General features: G+C 34.7%; 2 protein-coding genes across 5 annotated transcripts in view; one reads left to right on the forward strand and one right to left on the reverse strand.

Annotated features, from left to right (window-relative positions):
• The window catches only part of LOC126776464 (dystrophin, isoforms A/C/F/G/H), a 568,446-nt gene that overhangs the window by 310,749 nt on the left and 238,661 nt on the right, over positions 1-19,036 (forward strand). The window lies entirely within an intron of this gene.
• Positions 15,558-17,868, reverse strand: LOC126776525 (uncharacterized). 3 transcript variants are annotated; one of them, XM_050499118.1, is made up of 5 exons: positions 17,727-17,868; positions 17,445-17,574; positions 16,822-16,947; positions 16,220-16,377; positions 15,558-15,827 (listed from the first exon to the last, which is right to left on the reverse strand). In XM_050499118.1, the coding sequence occupies exons 1-5, from the start codon at positions 17,770-17,772 to the stop codon at positions 15,667-15,669; spliced, it is 621 nt and encodes a 206-aa protein (XP_050355075.1). In that variant the 5' UTR covers positions 17,773-17,868; the 3' UTR covers positions 15,558-15,666. The 3 variants fall into 3 exon arrangements, with proteins under 3 accessions (XP_050355075.1, XP_050355074.1, XP_050355076.1); XM_050499117.1 differs by having other exon boundaries at positions 16,822-16,951; positions 17,449-17,574; positions 17,727-17,867; XM_050499119.1 differs by having other exon boundaries at positions 16,822-16,951; positions 17,449-17,571; positions 17,727-17,787.

The following is a 19,036-nucleotide window of genomic DNA, read 5'->3' on the forward strand; positions in this document are numbered from 1 at the left end:
TTGAACCACAACCTGATATTCCACCGGGTGAGAAGTCAGCAGAAGATCCAGTAGAGAAGGCGCTTGCCCATCAATGTCTGGGATCCTGGTGGGCTGATCAACCAGTTGGGTCAAGTCGTGTGTGAGAGCAAAAGCATGAGCAGTTCTTCCAGCATGGTCAGTTTTGAGGGATTTCAACCATGATTCATGGTGAGCATTGAAATCCCCCAAAAACACCAATTCCGGGTTAGGAAACTGCTCTTGCGCAGCATCTGCCATCCGACTAAGATGGTCAAATAATCGGCTTGTCTCCAAGTCACCATTGAGGGATCTGTAGAGGCACACGTAGACTCGACTCTGACAAACCAGGTCCACACGTACCACCAACATGGAGAAGGAGGGGTCCTCCAAGCAGCGCAATCGGTGACAACAAACATCCACCCTGACGAACAAGCATACTCCGGCTTTCGCTTTAAAAGATTCTTCAAGCATGTAGCCGGGATAGTTAAGGTAGCTGGTGTCGGCAGGGCGGAGTATTTGCGTCTCCGTGAGAAACAACATTGCTGGCCGTGCTGTCTCGAGATGGTGGTGGACAGCGTTGAGGTTAGCGTGGAGTCCTCGGATGTTAGAGAACTCGACCTCAAACAGCGTGGGTATGGTGGGGGTGTGCACGGCTGAACAACCGTTATTTCTTAGTTGCGCTACCATTTGGAAAAATAAGGAAAAGAGACGTGAAGCGAGCGACGTATTGTCACGATAGGGATGGGCAAAGTATCGAGGCGTGTTTTCCCAAATGGTTCCAAAAGGGAAAATATACTGATCCGCCGGACGGAAGGGCCCCCGAACCCCCCCGGAAGTGGCCGCCGGGACCCCACCTTCCGGTCACCAACCGGCACGACGGTCCACCCCGAGATTATGCGCGGCCTGGTGGGGCAGCCTCGCGAGCTGGTTAATCACGCTCGGGCCCCTGTACTATGCCACGGGCGGCCAGCGAAACAGCCGTTTCTTCAGGTCTCCCTGGCCGGCAGGTCAATACAGTTTTCCCCGGCATTGGTTCAACAGCCGTCTCCACTGGACCAACACCCATCGCGGCAATACTCGCTCGGGCACTGGCTGTACGCTGGCTGACCTCGAAACGCGGCTGCAAGCCACTTCACGAGTTTTTCACCATGCGTACGGTGGTAACAAGCCAGGCGGATGTTAGCATTCTACCACCAAATGAGCAGATGGTCGCTCAGATATCCCTTAGTCGTCTCTTACGACACCCATGGGAAAGAGAGGGGCAGTGAAATGTATTCTTTCTCCGTCACTTCACGGATGAAACGTTTATCTAAGTAACGCTAATATATGTCCACGGATGTGTGGCCCTTTGTTTTATATTTATTATTTAGATTTAAAAATAGTGGATTGATTTACAAGCATATTTTTTGCTTCGAGATAAAAACAAAACCGATATTTTAGAAATACAATTTCATACGCTAGTATTAAACGAGACGAGATGGTTGGAAGGCGTGCTTTCACCCGATTGCGAGTTCAAACCTACACTTACCCGATTAGTCTTTATCATCATATTTAATTTTTGCTTAAAATATCTTGTGGATTATGGAGTAAAAATACATTTAAAAATCAACATAATTATTATTAATTAACTATTCATTAAGAATAATTACGTTGATTTTATGCAATATTTCGTTATTTTCGTTTCTGGGTCTATTTATAAACATTTATTAACATCTACTTTTTTATTGTTGTAAGAAAAACCCGTTAGTCTATAACTCAATAGTTATCAATCATAAACTAATCATGATCCGTAACAGCCTGTGAATGTCCCACTGCTGGGCTAAACGTCTCCTTTCCCTTTTTGAGGAGAAGGTTTGCAGCTTATTCCACCACGCTTCTCCAGTGCGGGTTAGTGGAAACACATGTGGCAGAATTTAAGTGAAATTAGACACATCCAGGTTTCCTCACGATATTTTCCTTCGCCGTAAAGCACGAGATGAATTATAATCACAAATTAAGTACATGAAAATTTAGTGGTGCTTGCCCGGGTTTGAACCCACTTTGAATCGCTTAAGATTCACGTGTTCTTACCATTGGGCCGAGATGGCCGATAGAGTAATCATCATATAAGTGTTTAATTTAAATTAAAATAATTACATTATAAACGTCATAAATCAGTTTCGTAAGAGTAGACATATGTATAAATATATATTTATTTACACATACGTCTAAGCGCTGAGACCGTTTGAATAAGGCGCGGGGCAAAAGTCACGTAGGGCTATCCGCGTAACCTACTTAAGGGCTGGAAACTGGAACGGTGCTAAAATATTTACAGCCCTTGCCGACACTTAACCGGTTTTCTGTGCCTAAGCGGATTCTTAGCAGCTTGATGATCCATCCCCCAATGTAACGATCCTTAAACTAAACTTTGTTCTTTAATACTGAGCTAATTATGACGATAAATTGTTAGTTTAATGTTATAGCCGAGATAGCGCAGTAGTTAAAACATGGATCTTAACCAAAGATTTCGGGTTCAAATGCGGGCTAAAACTACTGAGTTTTAATACAATTCAAGGAAACCAGCACGGTTGAAAATCTGCCGCATGCGTGTCGACACATCTTCATAAATGCGCGAAATAAGCTCCAAACTTCCTCAAAAAAAGGAGCTGTGCTGTGTGATTAAAATATCATTCGATTAAAAATATAATTAAAGAAATAAGATCATGATTCTCGAACACTGCATAATATATTCAAATTATTTTAATTAATCGACGCAAGTTAGTGGTCATGTTAGATCTGTCGTGCGCATGTTTAATGAAACACTGCTTAATACAGACATTAAATGTAAGCCATGTTCGACAATTAACTCGACACGGATTATCTTGTCAAAGTTGAAACGGTTATTGATACCACAAAGGTTTCGAGTTGTTATGATTTAATTATTCCATATAAAATACCATTAGAAATAAAGATATATGAATAACAAAAAATGATATTACTAAGGATAATAATTAATTAATTTGTTTCTAACAAATATAATGTTAAATATATATTTATAACTTGTTAACGACCGCAGCTTCCTTTGCGTGTTAGTGAAGGCGATTAGCTATAAAAAAGTTAACTATGTCCTTCTCTGGAGTTTATGCTCACTTCATTCAACGTTTCATCAAAATCGACTCAGTGGTATAGTCGTGAAAGCGTAACAGATAGAGATACTTTTGATTTTATAATATTAATATATATATTATTAAGTCCAGAAGGCTTAGAATACGAGAATCTTAATCAAAGATTACGATTACAAAAACCACAATATTGTAATACGGCATCACTTGTAAACGTTTCATTAAACAATGATTTCTCTTTTTCTATCATAATTGATTTGACATTCAAAAGAAAAAGACGCTATGGTTTAATTAAATAACAAAACTAAGTTAAAAAGGCTAAATTCGCTGTATAGTATAAAATATTTACAAAATTCAAAAAATGGCGCGAAGATTTTACATTAAGGAACTTCTTACTATTATGACTTTTTACTTTTGACTAGTTAGTCATTACTGCCTTATCCTTTAAGGCTGCAAAATGTAATTAAATAGATTTCAGCATTGACCGATAAATTACCTCAACAGTTCGGAAAAATTTAGTATCATAAGTATACACACAATGGCGTTGTGATGATAGAGGTCGGTTCGTCATGCCTCGGCAATCTATTAACCGACAAAAACGCCCCAGAACGTTCGCTCTTAGATCGTATAAAATATTTATGAGATCCTCCCATCGTGTGTAATGGTACAAAACAGAAAATATCGATAACGTGATATATACTAAAAGAAAGAGAGTTTCATCCTCTTTTCTTTCTTTTCTAAATCAAAACTATAGTTTTGCCGTTCAACAAAACCGTCTCATCAATTAAACGGTAAATATAATTTATCGATAAACAATGGACAATATCATGTAATCATAATATCGACTTAATTGGTGATAAGACTTTCTTCGAGCCCGTCTGAGTACATACCACCTACTCATCATGTACTGTACCGCTAAACAGCATTACTTTTTTTACTGATTGTAGGGCTTTGTGCAAGCTCGTCGGGGTAGGTACCACCCATTCATCAGATATTCTACCGCAAAATAACAGTACTTGGTATTGTTGTGTTCCGGTTTGAAGGGCCAGTGTAATTACAGGCACAAGGGACATAACATCTTTGTTCCCAATGTTGGTGGCGAATTGGTGATGTAAGCGATGGTTAACATTTCTTACAATGCCAATGTCTATGGGCGTTGGTGACTACCATCAGGAGGCCCGTATGCTAACCCGCCTACCTATACAATAAAAAAATACCTCTGCGTATAATATTATTGTATTCTCCTTTGATAACTAAGCCAGTGAAACTACAGACATGTGGCGGCGGTAGTGACGCATTGACGATGAAATTATTACAATGACTGATGATGATTATTTACCTTCAGGTAAGCAATTGGCCTTCCTATTAAATTTCTATAACTCAATAACCGCTTTCTTTCGTTGTATGGACCACAACAAAGCCCAAGTGGTACGGATTAAACTTGGGTTGGACAAGATCCCCGGAAATCACGCTACACAAGTGAATTTTCTGAGTTCACTGAAAACTTTCGATGTTTTCCTTCAGTTTCACGTCCGTCCTCGTTCGTGTTTTGTTTGTGGTCAAATTTTCACGAAACATTTTATCCTTCGATATATTGTTTGAGATTAGTTTTATACGAGATTATTTAGATGATAAAAAAAATATCTTTGAATCTAAATTCGTTGATCTCCGTATAACTATAATATCGTCACTATTATGTTGATCTTTGATTATAATGTTAGACATTATAGTTATAATAACAATACTATTTAGTATAAATTAGAAAATAACTCTATTTGTTACGCTTTCACGGCTGAACCTCTCAATCGATTTTGATGGAATTTGGTAAGAAATAAGCATGAATGCCTAAGACGAACATAGGCAACTTTTATATAGAATATTGCCCCCTCCTCAGCCTATAACGTTGGTATAGCCGCGGGCGAAAATTAGTAAAAGAATGAATATATATTAGTATAAGAATGAAAATAAGAAAATTTTACATTTTGTGAGGAAATCAATCGGGAACGTATTGTTATCGTTATAAATTAGTTGAACTAGCCCAGCTCCAATAAAGAAACTTTTTTGGTTTCGATATTGTTTGAACAATACTTTTTGTTTTTAAATTTAGAAAGAAAAAATGACGCGGTATTAATCATTAAAATAGATTACGCCTAAAGTATTATAGGAAAGTTTACAATAAAGAAGTATTCTGATATGTCCAAGTTGTTTTTAAATAAATTGGGTCATTACCAACTTTGTATAAATGAAACTTTCCTGTTATTTATGTATTTCAAAGTTCTCACGCTTATTTTCTTTGATGCAGCTTAAGTAATAATTTTTATTTAAGCTGTTTTGTGTCCGCTTTTGTGTGATGTGAATATTTTTAAAGCATTTTGTATTTGGCAGATCTTTAATGTTGTATGTTGAAATCAAAGTCGATATTTTGGTTGGTTTGATTATATTTTACATGTAAGGGTGTTTACTTCATTATTTGTTATTTTTGTATTTACATATTATTTCAATATTATTAGAAATAAAAAAATATAAAAATGTATGTTACTTTATGTAATTAAAAATATATTATAATAAGCTATTGTACAATATTCGATGATAATATATATTTTTTGAGGAATTATTAATATACCTATTAAATTAAGCACACAGCTTAATGTGTCTAGATTGAACTTACGATTTGTACATAGGTGGCTCGTAAATTAATAATAAATGAAATATATTCGTTCAATTGATCGCTGGTGTGGGGCGAGTATAACAAAATATTAAACTAACATATGCTGAACCCAACAAGCTACGTCAGGGATAACGGCAACGTCCATTACCAAACTAATGTCAAAATTAAATAAACAGTTAATCCCCGAGGAGATCATAAAGGTTGAATGTCCTTACCCCGGGGATGGAGAACGGCAAAAAATTACCAAAACCCGTAGAAATCAGGGTTTGTATAAATGAAGTGATGACTATCACACCGTTCATTCGGTTTTTATGACCACATTTGACCCCAACATTGACCCTTGCATTAGTCACGTGAAAATTTGATTAAACATACATTTTTGGATCAAGATAATCATTACTAAAAATAAATAATATGGTTGGCAAATAGTAGGTTATTTATGATGATGTTTCATATATTTACATTATTGACGAGCCGGTTGGCGTGTTTGGTAGATACTTGCCTTTCATGCCGAAGGTTGTGGGTTCGATTCCCACCCAGGACAGACATTTGTGTGCAGGAACATGTCTGTTTGTCCTGAGTCTGGGTGTAATTATCTATATAAGTATATATTTATAAAAGAAAACTAGTATATGTAGTATATCAGTTGTCTGGTTTCCATAGCACAAGCTTTGTGCAAGCTTAATTTGGGATCAGATGGCCGTGTGCGAAAAATGTTCCAGGATATTATTATTATTACAACAATGTGGATTATTTTGAATAGCAATAATTTTTTTTTAAACAAGAAACAACTTATTATACAGTTTTGAAAGTAATACTTGGTAAATAATAAAAATAATATAATAATATTTTTTATTTATTCAAGTAACAGGGACTCAATTACAAAAAGAATACGGCTTTAAGTTGACAAAAATAATAAAAGAAAATAAATATTTCCTGATACAACGTGACTAATCATAATCTTCGAAAGACAGATTCTTATCCACTAAAACCCTGACGATAACCATCTTTAGCAAGAGTTGAGGACCACTTGTCAATTGCTTGGTTTATAAAAACACATTTAATACCCCTCGTGTACTTCCATATGACTTTGAAAGAAAGTAGAAGACAGGGTCGAAGGATTTCCATGTCTTCCGGATTAGGTCGTTGGTGCTTGAGGTTAAGCTACGCAATCTCGACTGTCGACATCCTCTAGACTGTTTAAAAAGACACGTGATTCTATCACCTTACGTGCCTTGGGCTTGACAGGGCTTAAAAATGTTTTTATCATAACCGGTGTCGTCTTTCATACCGACAATAAATTTTAGACTTCTAATTTCTATGCAATATCACTAATAAAATTAATTAAATTATTTGACCAAAAAACTCATTCCAAGCTACGGTGTGATATTAAACCAACGGACCTCCTTTATAAATTTTTATCACCTCCAGTTGTGCAAATTAGCGATGAGCACACTTGCCTGCCTTATGCTGATAAAAGAGTAATCTTTTTCGGGACAACATTACATTCATATTTCGTATGAATATATAATTTTGAAAATAAACATCATGTGTTTTACATTGATAAAGTTAATATTTATTTAATTTTATGTACATAGATAAATATGAAGGTATTAGGTTTATTTATTTTTTAAAATACATACAGAAAATTAAAATAGGAAATTATTTTTATTATTATATTGCTGATTATTATATACTTCTAATCAATTACGTTCTAGTTGCTTATTCTCAAACAAGTTGAGTCAAAGTACTAGCTTTACAAGTTTATTGTAAAACTGTAAGAAATAATTTAGTTTCTTACATCTCCAACGCCCCACCAACCTTCGGAGCTAAAATGTTCTAACCCTTTAGTTACTCTGTCACCAACTCCCTTTGGACCAGATCATAACACGCCATACTGGTATTATTTTGTCTGGACTGCCTCGTTGGTCTAGTGGCTTGATGTAAGGCCGCAGACCAGGAGGTCCTCGGTTCAATCCCCAGGACGGGCCAATAAAAAGTTATTTTTCTATCAGTTAATTCTCAGTAGCAGCCTGGAGTCTGGGAGTTGGAAGTGTGTACACTCCTGTGCCTCGGAAAGCATGTAAAGCCCTCCTGCGCCTAAACTTTTTCCGGTCTTGTCAGATTGCCGTCCCATCACAGGATTATGAGAGTTAGGGAATAGAAAGTGCACTTGTGATTGCGAACACACTTGTGCACTATAATATATCCTGCGTAGTTGGCTAATCTCTCTTGAGATTGGCCGCCGTGGCCGAAATCGTTCTGGAGGACATTATTATTATTATTATTATTATTATTATTAAGTTGTAAGTTGACCGGCATTAATGAAGCTATATATATATAAATAATATAAATAAATAACGTTCGAAAGTCACATAAATAAAAAGTACGTTTCGCTTTCGCGAACTGCTCTTGTAATTTAATTCAAAGGAAAAGTATATAAAATAAAATTTAAAAGACAATTCTAAGCTGGTTCACTCTTCTAGTGACCTAAGTTTGAGCTTACTTTACTCAAAGAATGAGCATCGTATGCAAAGAACGACAACGTCTTGAGAACAATTCTACACAACCATCTATTGAACAACCGGATCCTTTATGTTATTTGTATATTACTGTTATATTTTTTTTCTACAAAATAAGTTAATTTTTGTTTGTATTTAATTTCAAACTAATAATTATTTAAATAGTACATTACGGTGATAAAATATTTGATATCTACTCTTGTTTGGGCTTGCATAAAACCACTACCACAAATAAGCATAAAAAAACAAAATTATGTTCTTCTTTCACGGAGGTTAGAGTTATTTCTATTTATTTGCATTAATCCTATTCAAATGTGTTTAGGCATTTAAATAATATGCATGATAATGTCGTTATTAACATGTATGTAATTTATATTGTTACAAGGCTTATATTCGAGTTAATGTGACGAAGCTTGAACATCTTGCCTTAATTGATTTCCACGTGAGATGAGTTCTAATAAAATGTAATTATTTTCTAAGATAGGTATCTAGAGCTGAGGTTAAATTACATTTTAATATTTTGGGTTAGTAAAGTCGATCAAATTTTGTAATACGATGAAGCTATGAGCCAGAAAAGCAGTTCCTTTTGGCTTTATGCGAATTATTCAGATAAATTTTAACGGATAAATTTCAATTTTCAAATTACGTTTTGATAGTTATGAGCAATTATATTTAATGAACAGTAGACTGTATTTTGATGGTAAAAAAGAGGTTATGTTACCCTTCAAACTACTCTTTAAAACTTTTTGGTGGGACCCATCCTGGCTGTTCACATAGTTGAATACAAGCTACGAAATAGAGCAATACGAGAATAGAACTGCACTAACCATAAACGCTAACTAAAGACAACACGAAACTTGAACGAATATGTATTAATTAATATTTTCTCTTTTACAGGTAAGTTAGGAATTATATAATATGGACTCAAAATAAATACGTAAGTAGGAAAATAAGATCTAAGCTAATTAAGTTGGAAGTATAAAACAAACTTACTCTTGACAGAATCTTCTAGAACGGTGAGTAAATTGCGTTCTTAATTCGAATTATTTATATATTTTATTTTATAATTAGCGATAGACGTTGTTTTATTGTGACCCGGGTGAGTGCATGGAAAAATAAACATTATTACTGAGGTACGGAAGTTTCAAAGTGCCATTGGTTTTGGTATGGCCGTACCGTATCTTATAACGCCTTATTTACCAACGCCACGACTTGCTGCCTAACTAATATATATGAAAAAGAGAATTTGTTTGTTATAATTTCAACTCTTAATTACCCAACCGATCAACAATTTGTATACATGTTGTTAGGGGTATAGAAAAGGATATGGGTTAGCATACACAAAATTTACTGAAATAAATTACCAAATAAAAATATACTTATAAATACAAAAAAAATAAGTATGTTTCTTTGATTGGCTCGTATGCGTTCTAATACGATTGAGTTGAACGTGTACAGTTGTTTTTGTCTGTTTGAAGGTTTTTGCGATAGAGCCTTCAATGTATGTTAAATGGCGCACGAATTCATCGGTTAATTATTTATTTAAAAAAATAATTGAAGTGAGTGAGTGGCTTTGCATTGCATGCCGATCATTGAAAAGTAATATATATTATGAATATTGTATAATATTATGTATATTAAAAATATTGTCGCGTTCTAATGAAAAATGTTAGAGAGACGGGGTACTCATTGGGACTTGTCCGCTATAATTGAGGTTCGTGACGTCGAGAACGTTGATTGGTCAGATCGTTGACGCGTTAGAACCCTATCATACGATACATTTAAATAACTTATAAACACTTTTTTACTCTCTCTCGCTCATTAGATATAATACAATGCTTAGTATTGTTGCGTTCCGGTTTGAAGGACGAGTGAGCCAATGTAACTACAGGCATAAGGGACGCTCAGCAACTATTCCACTATTAAAGTAGCTGTAAAATGATTTATATACCATCCTAGTTTTCGTTCGCGTGTCATATGTTAAGTATAAAAAATTAAGTCTATTTTTTACCTTAGGGTTCAAGCTTCTTATTCAAGGGCTTATTCGTGAAAGCGTAACACAAATATACAGATATATTATATGTTACTAAATGTTTGTAAAGTGTGTGCAATAAAGAATTAATAAATAAATAAAATATACAAAGATACTTTCGCATTTATAATACATATTAGTATAAATTTTGACAAGTTCCTGAATAGAGTAATAATAATAAACCGCAAATATTGATATTTGATATTACAATAGTTACAAAACTATATTTAAAAATATATAAAATGAAAGCCATTTAAAATAATATTATTCACGACGCTATATAAATTAAAATATTCTCAACTCAAATATTACGTATATTGCACATTTTCCCCTCTTAGAATGCAATTAAAATCCAAAAATAAGAGTTATATTATACGATTTTGGTCTTTACCACTATAACTTAAGAACTTAATTCGTTTAAAAAATTATAAACATCAATCGGCAATGTTTCGTGATGCGTTTATGATTCCGTGTGAAGTCACCTTCGAAGGGTATAAAGTGTTGATGGGGAAGGGTGAGCACATTGTTGATTACCTGGCTAAATTAAATACACAGTTAATATAGCTAGAGTTATACGAACATTTTGTATTTGATGTTGCTTTTAAAATGGGTGATGTAATTAATATTTATGTTTTACTACATGGCAGTTGCTACCAAAGTTTTGTTTTGACATATTCGTCAGTAATTTTGAAATTAGAATTAAAATTCAAAATATTTTGTTAATATAATGTTTCTATAGAAACTAACTACAAGTACGAGAGACAAAACATATTCGTTCCCAAGGTTGGTAGCGCATTGGCGATATAAGGAATGGTTATTGTTTCTCACATCGTCTATGTCTATAGGTGATGGTTACCAATTAACACCAGGCAGCCCATTTGCCCGTCCGCCTACCATATCAAATACATATCAAAACACGATGGTTGTCATTGGACGGTTGACATCGCCATTGTCTTAATATCTAAGTTTCTTTAAAAAATTCTGAGGGCTGCTTTTCACATATTTTATTTTAAATTATATTTCCTATATTCGTTACGGGGATAAAGGTAACTCATACACACTTTTTCTCATTCATTTTAATACTTAATTGTAAAATCGGTCTGACCCGGCAAATTATCGGCCAATAGCTATCACCACAGTACTTTGTAAGGTGATGGAACGGATTTTAAACAACCAACTGATCCATTACCTAGAAGATCACTGTCTAATTAATGATCGTCAGTACGGGTTTCGACCAAAACGGTCCACAGGTGATCTTCTAGCGTACGTAACACCTCTGGGGTGAAGCTATCGACAAGCATGGAGAATCGTTGGCTGTCAGCCTCGATATCTCCAAGGCTTTCGACAGGGTCTGGCACAGAAGTCTTCTCTCCAAGCTACCAGCATATGGTCTGCCTGCTCAGCTATGCACCTGGATTGCCAGCTTCCTACACAAGCGTAGCCTTCGTGTTTTAGTAGATGGTTGCGCTTCAAAATTCTATGTAGTGAATGCTGGGGTCCCCCAGGGATCTGTGCTATCTCCCACACTCTTTCTTTTTCATTTCTTTTGCATATCAATGATATGCTCTCCCTTGGGAACATACATTGCTATGCAGATGATAGTACAGTGCATGGTGGATACCACGGACGCGCAGTGGCTGGGCGGGCGGAAACTGAGGAGAGGCGGGAGAATCTTGTCATTGAACTCGATAGGACGTTAGAGCTCATCGCCAAATGGGGCTCTGATAATCTTGTTGAGTTTAATGCCAAGAAAACACAGGTATGCGCTCTCACGGCGAAAAAGTCAACATTTTCCCCTCTTCCCTCCCTCTGTGGTACTCCGCTGGTGATGCAAAGCAAAATCGCCATGCTGGGGATTGACGTTCGCTGCGACCTTAGTCCAAGGGATTACATCGAGGCTGTTATAAAAACAGCTTCACGGAAACTCGGAGTTCTGAACAAGGTGCGGCGCTTTTTCACGCCACAACAACTGTGCCTGCTGTACAAAACACAGGTACGGTCTTGCGTGGAATATTGCTCGCACCTTTGGGATGGCTCCGCTAAGTACCTACTGGAGGCCTTGGACCGGTTGCAGCGACGTGCCGTACGCATTATTGGCGACGTAAAGGTCACAAACACCCTTGAACCTTTACAATTGCGTCGTGAGATAGCAGCACTGAGCGCTTTCTATCGACTGTATCACGGCGAGTGCTCTGAGGAATTATTCTCTCTAATTTCTGCTTCCCCCTTCCTTCTTAAGTCCACGCGAGCTGGTTCTCGATGTCACCGCCTTACTGTGATATCAATTCCATAGCGAACAAAGAAATTTGGCAACTCCTTTCTTTGTCGCACTTCCAAAAAATGGAATTCCTTACCAGCTCACGTATTCCCCTCCTCTTACAACCCGGGTTCCTTCAAACGAGGCGTGAAGAGGCATCTTGCGGGCCGGCAAGGCGATGGCGGCTAGTGCAGAACGTTTTTCCCGTCTGTACTGGCCGTCGTCGCGTTTGGACTCTACTACCACTTACCATCAGGTGGAGTAGAGTCATTTGCCCTCCCGGCGAATATATATAAAAAAAAAAAATGGGAGAAAAAAAAAATTCCATTAAGTTTCTGTCGCCGGTTCGGCTCGAGTGCGTGGTGTTTATTTTCGAACCGCTGGTAGATTTTTAATCAATAAACAATTATAGCGCTTGTATGTTTACTGGTAGAGCTTTGTGCAAGCTTGTCTGGGTAGATACCACCCACCCAACAGATACCACAAAACAGCAGTACTTGGTATTGTTGTGCTCCGGTTTGAAGGGTGAGTAAACCAGTGTAATCACAGGCACAAGAGACATACCATCTTTGTTCCCAATGTTGGTGGCGCATTGGTGATGTAAGCGATGATTAACATTTCTTACAATGCTAATGTCTATGGGCGTTGGTGAACACTTACCATCAGGTGGCTCATATGCTCGTCCGCCTTCCTATTCTATAAAAACATATATTGAAATATTTTTGACGTTGACTTTTTGACAAAATTATTCACTTTAAGATTCACTTAAATTAATTCGATTTCACTTTATTTAAACAACAAGTGCCACGCCTGACAGACAACAGACACAGATGTACAACCCGCGTTTTTAAAAAAAATCTCTAAACGGTATCTTTTGAGGCATATGTTAAAAAAATCTCTTGTTAATTTTTGAGTTTTCCTTGCGCATGAAAATCGTACGAGCTTGTATCAAATGTATGTTATTACTCAGCCGCAAGTGTCGCGAGACGTAAATGAAGTGTTCATGTAATGATAACAGTCATATCAAAACTACCGACCGAACATCCGGTACGCTAAAGGTCCTTAGTACACAGCTCAATAGTACTAACATATCCATATACATATAAGCGAAATACTACTTACCACGAGATCTTCTAAACTATTCGCTCGATTGATTTGAAATTTGTCACAGTTACTTCTTCCCCGACGTAGACTCTTTCTAAGAAGGGATTTTACGCAAATAATATCCAAAATACCTATTTCATTTTATATACCCGTGCGAATTCCAAACAATTGTAATTCCTATATAAGAATAACTGAGTGACCTAATATTTTCCTTTTACATAGAGCGTTAGCTAATAATGATTTTTGAAAATTTAAACCCTAAGTAATAAAGCAGATGAAAATTTTTATGCAATTCTGAATTATGACGCGAGCGAAGCCTTGGGAAGGGCTAATCATTAGTATGATATAATAATTAATAAATCAAGCAAAAATAGCTTGAACGCCGACTTTTGCTGGAGCGTGATGAAATAAGCCCTTTAAATGGCGACAGCAGTAAGACACTTACAGTTTGTTGCTATACTTTTATATTTTTCATTTGAACTTTCATTTTACAGGATTCCATTATTAAAGCGGATAAATATCACAATGATTTATCGTGAAACAACTATGAAATACGTCTGCAAAACAAACCATCTCAGAAACCGCCGTAAACTCTTTTAGCCAGTCCATTACCAGTGTATTTACGCTCACACTACTCATTTTACTCGCATTAAGCAAAACACACCTCTAATACAACTGTATAGAATACAAATCATCTGCGAATGCAACCCTTTCTTCATTTCACACTATACAAATTTAACTAAAACATCCTGACAAAGTAAAAAGCCCTGTGTGCTTTTAATAATAGAGTCTGTTGAAAGTGTTCTATTATTTTGGCTTACGTTTTGCACTTAACGTTTCATTGTAGTATGTCTGTCTGTCCGTCTCGATGACAAATTGCTTACATCATACGATTAACGTAGTTGTGACGTATAATAGATTTATGACAGCGAGATAATAGATATGAAATAATATTTAAAGGAAGACGTCACCATACAAAAATATTTTAATTTTTTGTTACTGAAGTTTATTAATATTTATACTTATTATTGTGTACTGTATAACTATTGTGTCTGATAAAATCATTACTTTTTTTCCGCGTGTAATACTAGTCGAATTTGACTTATGTTGTATCAATAACTCTTTTTTTATTTCAGACGCTCTTTTTTATCCATTTATCTCTTTTTTTATCAATTTTAACAATTATTTTTAAAGTCTCTATTAAATCTCATTCCCTTGATTTGTTTTCTTTTTCATATGTATCGGAAGAGAAAAAACAAAAAAACATTGAATTCAAATGCCAAATGATATAACGAAATAAATAGACCGATAGTTCTACATGTTATTTATAGTCTGCTCTTCAATTTACTCACGTCATAAATTTCTCACTTTTGACTGAAGTTGTCATTTGTTTGGCTGTTTGATACTGATAATGTGGATACTGTTCGGCTTCAGAAGTATTGATCCTGAAATAGACCTATTGGATTCTAATCAATGTAGGACGTGTTGTTTGTAGAATCTCATTTAAGAAATGAATAGTTTTTTCTTGCTTGCTTATCTATCGTTAGGTAATGTTCATCTGTTATTTATATAAAAAGCTTATATACTATTTGCTGTTACTAATAATCTTATTCTATTATAATAGTTTTAATGTGATGTTGTTTTTTATAGTATATTTTTTGTAAATAGTTATTTTAACCTTTGCAGTCACTGTAAATATCTGTTTACGAGGCTCAAGAGTGTAATAATAATGTGTGTAAATATTATATATAAGTTCCTCTGAAGCCCAATAAACTTTGTCACTTAACTAACGAGGCACATAAAATAAAAGCAATATATGTCGTTGTTGTATAATTAAAAACAAATATTAAAAACTATTTTTAATAAAAACAGGTAGTGTAAGAAAATTTATTTCTCAAAAAACTTCAAAAGTGGTGGTCATCCATCAATGATTTTCAAATTTAAACATTTCTTCAATTTTTTTTTATATTCGTATAAATCTATTACCAATCGGAACTGTCTTCGGTGAAACTACTGGAGCTTGCAGTGCTCTCTGATGAATCCTCACTCAACTGTACTTTATAATCATAGAAAAAATGAATTCCACGACGCTGATCTCGGCCTGTGTCATTCGCGCATCTTTGATCGTGAATCTTGACAAACACTGCGAACAAAATAGCGTTAAGAAAAGTAAATCGTTTATAAATATGTATGTCGTCAAATATCTTGACAAGTTTATCATAGTTACTATTCTTAGTAGAGATAAATAGCAATTCTATAATTAATATTTGCATTTCGAATACAAATAATTTTCTATTTTTATCGAACAATCTTTCACTATCGAGCAATTTTAGAAACACAATTTGAATAATTGATGAGGAACCAAGACAAGCATATATTATTATTATTATAAATAAACGTTTATTATCACCAGACAATGGAATAAATGGCTCTTATTCCATTGTCCTATTATATATAAATTATTAAAATCAAATCACAATTTAAGATTATTTTCTTGGTTTAAAGTTTGATTGTGTATTTATTAAACAACTTAACTGGTTCCATCTTGACAATTTCGGTATTGCATCATACAAAGGCTTTTGAAGGATCTCCGGGCTCGCTGGTAACCTCCACAGATCCATTCGATGGTTGGATCCCGCCATTTCTTCGCCATGTCTTCCGGACAAGGTGGACACTTTCGATGCCATTTTCTCCTATATTTTATTAATTATTAGTTAAACAAAATCATTCTTATGAACGATAATATATGTATTTACTTAAATGTCTACGGGCGTTGGTGACCACTTACCATCAGGTGGTCCATATGCTCGTCCGCCTATCTATTCTATAAAAAAATATATTTAATGATATATCATCGTAAAAAATAATTATGTTCGTTTTTCAGTATCACTTTGACTTAAGTTTTTCATTGCATGGATATGAATATTTTTCAAACCCGTTTGCCTGTTTGACGGCAATCTTTCGAGTAGTTGAGGTGCTTTCCTGATTGATGGATTTACTTAAAAACTATCTCATATTTGGATCTATATGTATATATGACCTCATTATATAAAAATATGTGTTAACAATAAGCCACGAAGCAATCTATCACCATATGAGTATATTTATTTTCAAATTAAAAAGTTGTAAAAATTTACCATCCTCTTCTTTCTTCTGAGGATTGCGGTCTATCTGGTCGACCTTTTGATTCATCGGATGAACTCGTGAATTCCTGAGATGATAGGTCCAAACTTTCTTTATCAGTATCCGAACTCTTGCTGTCTCTTCCTAATTAAATAGTATCGATATTAGTATTTTGTTATCCATTGTTCGTAAGTCTAACCAATAAACCAACTGTTGGTTAACGAAATTTAATATCTGATTTCTAATTCAATTCAGGAATTATTTTATTATTAGAATTTTAATGAAATAGTCTAACCAGTAAATATTTTTTAATTAAAAAATATATATTTTAACATAATAAAAATGACTAGAAATTCTAGAAATGCTAGTGTTGTAATCAATCAATCAATCAATCAACAGCCAATCGTTGTCCACTGCTGAACATAGGCCTCTCCCAAGGTGCGCCAAAGCTCCCTGTCCTCCGCCTTCCGCATCCAGTTGGTGCCCGCCACCTTCTTAAGGTCGTCGGTCCACCTGGCTGGAGGGCGCCCTACGCTGCGCTTGCCGATTCGCGGTCTCCAGAGTAGTGTTGTATATAATATGTTAACAATACAATTAAAGAAAAGTAAATAGTTGTTATGTATTTTGTCACATGAACTTGCCTCTCGCCTGTTCTGAAGACGATGTGGATCTATCTTTTTTGTTTTTCTTCCTTCTGGTTTCTACGCCCTTTAGATATAGATTTTTAACATCGGGAACATTTGGAACAAAGGTGATTGCGACATCTACTGTATAATTAAAAACAAATTGATTTTTACAAATAAAGCTTACTCTTATGGTTAATAATTAAATAAAAAATAAATATAAAAATTAAAAATTTGTTCTTGAAATTAAAATACAAAATTAATATTATTCTAATACTTTATAAACTAATGCTTACGTAAAAATAATAAAATTATGATGTCGGAAGAAATAAATTGCACCATTGCAAAAGTACCTAACCGTTTTTTTTTAATATTTTTTCTTTTAAACTAGAAAAATCATAAATCCTTTTAGTAGCAGCGTTTATGGCTTTTCAATATAACAGTTTTACGAAACGTTCAATTTCTGATTCAATCTTTCGGTATTTCATTTCATGTGACTTGAGATTCCATTCGACTTTTTGCTATTGAATTTCTCGATATAACCATTTGATATTGCAAAGGCTTTGGTGTCTGAAAGTACTGGTGTATAGAAGATTTCTAATTGAAACGTAAACAGTAATATGACCTCTCATAACGATGATATACTTTTACCTCTACTGGTTTTGAAGCTTAAACGTAAACTTTTGTCTGTGAAAGAAAGGTTTCCTAGTAGAATTACATGTAACGTTTTCTTGATATAGGACTGTGCAAGTCCAATTGGGTTGGTTGCTCCACTAACTTGTTCTAACATTATATTTTGCGGTTTGAATGATGAGTGAGCGAAATTGCATTAACAGTTTTTATTCTTGCTATCTTATACTTATTTTTCATATATGATATGGTGAATTCAGAAGAAAATTTTAGATAAATGAACCATATAGCTTAACGGAACCATGTTCGAATACGTTATAAATTCGACTAGATAAAATGTAACAGCTATCATCAAAAGATGCCTTTGAACAGTTAGCGTGTGATGATACTGGTGATAGTCATTTAGAGGCTGTTACTTTATTTCACTTTTATAAGAGTAATATTGATCTTTTTCAGATCCAAATTTACGAAATATCCCACAAAGACCTTTAACGAGAAAGCAACTCGTCAGTGACTGCAATTAAACTGCGCATCACTATACCCATCTGACTTCAATGCATGAATTTTTAAGTCTTAAATGATCCCGAAAATATAAATGGAAACGAATGTATTTTCAAAACTCATAATATTTTAAAGTAATAAAAAGTGATATGATATATTAAGAAAGAAATATATGATAATAAAATTACATTTAATTAAAATAATTTGGTTTTTTGATACCGCTTATACAAATTTTACATTAAATTTATAAAACAAATAAATAAAACTAAATATGCGTAGAACAGTGACAAATTATGCGTTCAGCCATGAATAATAATTTGATATTTGGAAACATGTGGGAATTGTGTTTGTGGTGTTTGCAATTCTACGGCAAAACGAGAATTTGACCACAAAACTAAATTGATCTAAAATTTAAAACATATTTGACAGCTACAATTTATGATATAGCTTATGAAATACAAAATATTATTCTGCG

Source organism: Nymphalis io, chromosome 20 (assembly GCF_905147045.1).
Source record: "Nymphalis io chromosome 20, ilAglIoxx1.1, whole genome shotgun sequence".
NCBI classification, from domain to species: Eukaryota; Metazoa; Arthropoda; class Insecta; order Lepidoptera; family Nymphalidae; genus Nymphalis; species Nymphalis io.